The sequence below is a fragment of the Penaeus japonicus genome, unplaced genomic scaffold (assembly GCF_977035675.1).
Source record: "Penaeus japonicus unplaced genomic scaffold, GWHDUDI00000001_assembly GWHDUDI00000018, whole genome shotgun sequence".
Lineage (NCBI taxonomy): Eukaryota > Metazoa > Arthropoda > Malacostraca > Decapoda > Penaeidae > Penaeus > Penaeus japonicus.
Window position 1 is genome coordinate 28,479,076 of NW_028234420.1, and position 7,500 is coordinate 28,486,575.

General features: G+C 33.0%; 1 protein-coding gene across 1 annotated transcript in view; it reads right to left on the reverse strand.

The window, feature by feature from the left end:
- Window positions 1-5,988: 5,988 nt before the first annotated feature.
- LOC122249221 (uncharacterized) overlaps window positions 5,989-7,500 on the reverse strand; it is a 21,522-nt gene continuing 20,010 nt past the window's right edge. Inside the window, exon 4 of the mRNA XM_086546408.1 lies at window positions 5,989-7,500. This exon is cut by the window's right edge and continues 1,078 nt beyond it. Within this exon, the coding sequence (XP_086402534.1) occupies window positions 7,324-7,500 (177 nt within the window). The 3' untranslated portion in view covers window positions 5,989-7,323.

The window sequence follows — 7,500 nt, forward strand, 5'->3', positions numbered from 1 at the left end:
CACCCTTCCCCTCCACCTCCCATCCTCCCACCCTTCCCCTCCACCTCCCATCCTCCCACCCTCCTACACCACCTCCCTTCCTCCCCCTCCCCACCCTCCTCTTCAACCCTCCCGCTCTCCTCCTACTAATAAAATGTTGATATTGGTAGATGAAATAGGGGAGGGGGGAGTATGGGAAGGTATGGAGGAGAGATGGGGGGGGGGGAGAAGGGGGTGTAGCAAACGTGACCGAATGACCACGTGACTTTGTAAAATATATATAGGCCATGAAATACAAACCCAAACTTACATGGAATTCACACGCTTGATGTACAGTCCGTATATAAAGCCAGTTTACGGGGTGAATGGTATATTATTATTCCATATAATGGCGTAAACCAGATGTGGGTGTGATTTTTACGTTCAACGCATGTTTACATCGACTGGTATATTGTGTCGGTGATTCGGTCGTGACTGATTACTGTTTGATATTGTCATCTTGCTTTAAAGTTAGATTAACCAAATCATAAATTCATTAAAAAAAACTAGTTGCACTAAAACTCAATTACTGTTACCTGGCAGCTGTTCGCGATAAGTTATAACGCAGATTTTGTTTACATTCAGGAGAAGTATGAAGTAATATTTTGCATTTTCCCGTAATTTGGAATAAATTCAAATAATAACGGGAAAGACGAAGACTCAAGGCAAGACATGTGAACTGTGTAATATATCTACAAACATGAACAGAGTTCATAGCGACAAATGTAAAAGAAAGGTATGAATGCGACTGAATATCTAAAACACGCAAGAGATGTATTTGACGCGTTTCGACGGAGGTCTTTCTCAAAAATACATCTCTTGCGTGTTTTAGATATTCAGTCTCATTCATACCTTTCATCTACATACATATTTTCCTTTTTTCTTTTGTTTAAATACACAAGCATTTTAAAATTTAAAGGCACTGTCTAAATCAACAATTATAAACAAAAAAAGATTGAAATATAAGGAGATATACAAATTTTATCTCCCTGACCGTATTTCTATATTAAATGCGTTATTGCATTCTACAATCTTTCTCACATAAGGAGATATATTTGCCGAGAAAAATTAATATTAATATGTAACTAATTTAATACAAAAAAAAGGAAAAAAGAATGGAAAAAACGGACATACTTCAATCAGCAGTTCCTTTATGATGTCAGCACACACCGACACACTTTCAAAGAAAACGAGATTAAAGCGGCCCATCTCCACAGAAGAAACAGAAAATGGGAAATATTAGTTGTCAAAGAAAGCGGGAAATTTTCTGTGATGTGAGTAACTGGTAGGAATAATGTATTTTCGTTAATATTATCATTATTAACGTTATGATTATTTTCATTATCATTATTGATATTATCATCACTATTATTATTAACAGTAATTGCTGTTATCATCATTATTATCAATCATCATCATTATTGTTTATATTCATTATCATTATCATTATAGATATCAATTGTCATTATTATCATTAACATTATTATTATTATTATTATTATTATTATTATCATCATCATCATTATTATTATCATTATTATCATTATTGTTATTATTATTACAATCATTAGTGATATTGTTATGATCATCGTTATTATATATATATTTTTTATTGTCACAATTATATTATCATTATCGTCAATAATCGTTGATGCTGTTGTTATCGTTATCTTCATTACTATTATTATTGTTAAGCATCATCACCATTATCATCATCATCATCATCATAATTACCTTTATTCCTCCTTACCCGAACTAGTATCTTAACTTTTATCTTATCAGTATCCTTTTCATTGATCATGTTATGATTATTATCATTGTTGCTATCATTATTATTGTTATCTTATCATAATTATCATCATCATCATTATTATAATTTCCATCATTACATGTAATTGTTATCATTACTATCATTTACATCACCGTAATATCCTTATGCTTCATCATAATTACCCTCTTTATTGTTATCATTAGAATTATCACTATTATCATAATGATTATTATCAATGTCATTATCATTATCATAATCTTTATCATCATTTTTTCATGATTATCAGTATCATTATCATCATCATTATTGCCCTCACATCACCATCATAATCATAATCCTGATCATCATCATTATCATCATTATCATCAATATCATCATCGTATCATCACCATCACTATCATCACAATCGCAATCATCACCATCACATCATCATCATTATCTAACTCTTCTTTCTCCTGCTCCTACTTATTATCATCATCATCATCATCATCATCATTATCATCATCATCGTCATCATCATCATCATCATCGTCATCATCATCATCATCACCAATTGAACAATAATAATACTTATATTATGCCAGTGTATACATGTATCACTAGCGTGTAATACACCCATTCAAGTACCCCGGTTAAATAATATTATAATTTTTTATCATAATCATCATCATCATCATCACCACCACCATCATAACCACCTCCTCCACCTGCTCATTATCATCATTACCACCACCACCACCATCATCATCAACGTCATCACTACCATCATCATCACCACCACCACCATCATCATATCATCATCATCACTATCATCATCATCATTATCACAATCATTTGAATATTGATTTTGTCTATATCAAACATATGACTGATTATATGATCACTCAAAGCCTCACACATACAGTTAGCAGTTAATCCAGCTTTGAGTTAATAGCCCAGGGACGTGTTTCTTTCATTACCGTTAATTTTTTTTTTCGTTATAGTTATCATTAGTAGTATGTTTTTCAGTGTTGTTATTAGTATAATTGTTGTGATTTTCATTAGATATTGGTATTGGCATTATTGTCATTATCATTATCATCATCACCGTAATCATTAGTTTTGTTGTTACTATTGGTGTTACTATTACTATTTCAATCATATTATCATTATCATTGCTATCATCATTCCTAATATTATCGTCATCTTCGTCATCATCATTTTCATTATCAGTTATTATAATTGTTATCATTATTATCAAAATTGTGATGAAATAATGCCATCATTTTTGCGATCATTATCACCATTGTTATTGTTATTATCACAATTGTTATTGATAATACTCTCATTTTTGTTATCATCGTCATTATCATTGTTATCATTATCATGTTTATTATTCTTATTAACATTATCATCAGCAGCACGACATAATCTTATAATTATTTTCCTCATTGTTATCATAATCATTATATCATTTTTATTATCTTTATCATTATTATCATCTTCATTATCATCATCTTAGTCATTATCTTATAATTATTTTCCTCATTGTTATCATAATCATATCATTTTTATTATCTTTATCATTATTATCATCTTCATTATCATCATCTTAGTCATTATGAATATGGTTATCAACATCATCCTTTCCATTATTAGTTATTACTATTATAATTGTTATCGTTATCATAATCATAATGAAATTATTTTTTTTTTCATTTTCATCCACATTACTACCATTTTTTTTTATCACTGTTAGTGATATCATTATTATTATTGTTGATTTTTGCATCTCAATTGTTATCATTATCATCATTAATATCATCATTATTATCAGCGTTATCATTATCAGCGTTATCATTATCATCATTATTAGTATTGCTATTATCATTATCATCATCATTATCATAATCATTGTTGTTAGCCGTACTATTTGGATCTTATCACTGTTATCATCATTAATAATGTTATGATTGTTATCATTATCATTGTTACCATCTTTATCATTACCATCATAATCATGATCATTATCATCATTATCATTATGATTGCCATCATTGTATATAATAAAAAAAGGAAGTGAATAGGATATGAATGAAAAAATATATGTAATCGAGAAGGGCAATGAATATAGAAGAGAAAGAAAGAATCAAAGAAAGTTAAGAACTGGAAAAGAGGAAATAGAGAGGAAAGAGAGAGAAAAAAAAAAACAAAAGGAAAAGAGAGGAGAATAAGAGAGAGAGAAAAAAAAAATAGGGAACAAAAAAGGGAAATAGGTAAGTAAGGAAAGTGAGAAGAGATGAAATAGAATACAATACATACACACACACAGTCCCACACATAAACACACACACACAGACAGAAACACACGCACACGCACATAACCCCACACATAAACACACACACACAAACACACACGCACACTCACATAAAAAAGAAAGAAACAAAATCTCTCACGACCCCCCCTCCCCCTCCCTCCCCACACGCAGCCCAATCACACTCACACACCTATAATAAATAATCATAAATTATTGAAGAACAATCTTACGAACTCAATTTCGTTTCTTAAACATGAACACAGATTTTGCTTGTCATCCGGACACCCAGAAAGTACTGATTCAAACAGCTGATTCGAGCGCTATGCACACGAACTAGCTGGCCAAATTATTATGTTATGATAATGAATGAAGATTTTTCATGCAAGGGGAAATTCTTGTGAATATGTATCTATCTGTCTATTTATAGATCTGTCTCGCTATCTAGCTATATCTCTAGTATGTTTGGTTTATATGTGTATTCATCTATCTGTGATTATCACACCTATATTTGTATTTATTTACCTATCTATCTATGGCTGTCTAGCCATTTACCTATATCTATCTCTCTAGCTTTGCTGTATTCTGCCTGTCTGTCTGTATATCTATCTTTATCTATCTCTCAGTTCCCCCCTCCCTCTCTCTCTCTACATACATACATACTAACACACACACACACACAAACACACACACACACACACAATTTTTTTTTTTTTTTTTTTTTTTTTACTTCTAATCATGATAACTATATGAACAATTAACCATTTACATACAAGCATACATACATATATGTATGCAAACATAAATGTAGACATAGTCTTTTGAATATAGATACACACGAAATAGAATATGTGTTGCTAATAAAATAAAGATTATAAAGTAGACTGTAAGGCATTTTGGTAGAGTAGGAATTAGTAGATTGGTAGGTCAGTAAAGTAATAACAATAGCTACTTATAAAAGCTCTAAGTACGTAATTGTTCTAAGGAGCACAGAAGTATTGACATACATACAAACAGCTCATGAGAGGGAAAAAAAGGAAAAAATCTGAGAGTAAAAACAGCTGTTATTTGTATAACTCCTACCAAGATCTAACTACTGAATCCATAAATTCACACTGCAGCTAATTTGTAGAAGTACTAACAACAGTTTGATTACAGGGTTTAAGTGCAAACTGCAGCTAATTATGTAAGTACTAACTTGAACCACTTATGTAAATAGCATCTAGTGTTATCGATGAAAATTAAAACTTATGTCAGAACAGCATCTAAATAGAGACTACAATTACAAATTAAACTAGTAGCTACTATATAAAAACTGCATTGTATGATAAGCACAACTAGTAAATAATGTAGCAAGCCAAACAACATTACTAGTAGTACCAAAACTAACTACTTTTAAACTAAAAAAGACAGCTATTGATAATAAGTCAAATCCACAATTCACAAGATACCAAATCGATGACGAAGGAGCCATACCATGAATAAAAGAGACACACTGGTATTTTCAAAACACTCACGGCAATAAACATGTTTATTATTACAATAAGCGGGTTAGCAAAGAGGCAATGGCTTATTCAATACATGTACAATATGTATGTACCCAGTATTATAAAGCATAAATTATAAAGCAGTTGATGCATTCAAGCAAAAAACTAATGGAGAGATAAATTGGCAAATGTCTTATATATATATACATACACAATAAATAAATAAATAGAAGCAAAAATGATTCTCATAGGCAAGCAAATGCTGATCTTTATTTCAACAGACAGACCGTCATTTAGGCAAATAGACAGAGTTATTGTTTTCCTTGAAGTTACAGATAGACATGCTCAGAAAAACAAACATGAATCAGAAAAACCTTTGGTACTGTATGGTATGTACGATATGGTGCGTGTGTTTACTTGTTTGTTTGTGTGTGTGTGTGTGTGTGTGTGTGTGTGTGTGTGTGTGTGTGTGTGTGTGTGTGTGTGTGTGTGTGTGTGTGTGTGTGTTTGTGTGTGTGTATTTCATGGGATAATTTCGTTCATCTATGACTCACAAAAAAAAACTGAGCAAATACACACTCTATGTTATAACGGACGATAAAACTTTACGGCGCTCAGTAAGCGTTTTAGAATTAGTTTTTCAGCGTTCTGCCTTTATCATTTTCTCTCTGGTGTATATTAGGCCTTCAGGATATAAGAAAAAAATGGCAACTTATATATCCTTCTCGTTATACTTGCAAGAAGTGAAATATGAAACGACGTACAGGTGCTAGGTACTCCTCTCCCTAGCAACTCTTCATGTTAGCATCGTCTCATGCTAGCAACATGTACCAGATGTTGTCATTGCGACGGCAATTGCAACGGGTGCTGGCAACGACCGAATTCCTTGCTGGCAACAGTATCAAACGCCATGAATCAAAAGGCATTCGTCTCGGATGATGTACGCCCAAAATTGGCATCTTTGTCTTCAAGTGTGTATGTTTTTTTTCAGAGTGCGAGCGAATTCATCAAAAGCTAAATCATGAGAGAAAAAAAAAAAACATATGTATAAAAAAAGTATAACGCACAAGCTCGCTAGATATTATGGTATCTAATCATGCGTGCGTCATGCAAAGTGATACAGCTTTCTATAACACTTTCCTTTCTGTACCGAAGAAGCGATCGTTTTAAGCAACACTGGTTCCGGGTTCATCTCTTCTGCTACACTGACGCTGGACACCTGGACAAGTGTAGGGACTGGGTAAGAGTCTACATAGATGGAAAAATGGGTCAATCACCAGCGTTTCCATGGATTTTCAATGTTTGAGACATCTGTTATCTATGATAAAATAAATGACGTGTATATCTTTCTGTAGTAAATTATATTGAATTGCAAGTCTATGAAAGGTATCATTATGTTGTAATGAACTATTTCTCAATATTGAAGCTGTTCATAGCCGCTGTAAACAGTCACACACAATGCTGATTATAAGAAGAGTATGGAGTATACTCATACTCTTTTTCTGCAGAAATCGCCTTTCCATGACTCTTAGTCTTTGACACAAAATCACTCTCACGTATTGTTTGTCTTGATCATAATGGGTTATATATCGTGTTCTATTGTCTCTATTGTCACTCGTCTCCCTGATGTACAGTGATCAAGTTTTTGTATCTAACAGAAGAGCGTATGTACAATTAAATCAGGAAGGTCTATTTTACACACGAAAGCCACTCAAACACTCAAGAAAATACTGCGTACTGGCTTGTAAGAGCCTCATGACCCTCTTCCGCGATGCATGGGCCGATTTGGGACGACCTGCGCGTGAGGGAACAACGCTTCGATCAGCTGAGCCTTAGCGTCCTTCTTGAACTCCCTGTGAGCACCTGCGTTCTCGATGTCGTCTGCCTCTTCAGTCTCATCATTTTGTGTGGCATCTGCGTCCTGCCCGGG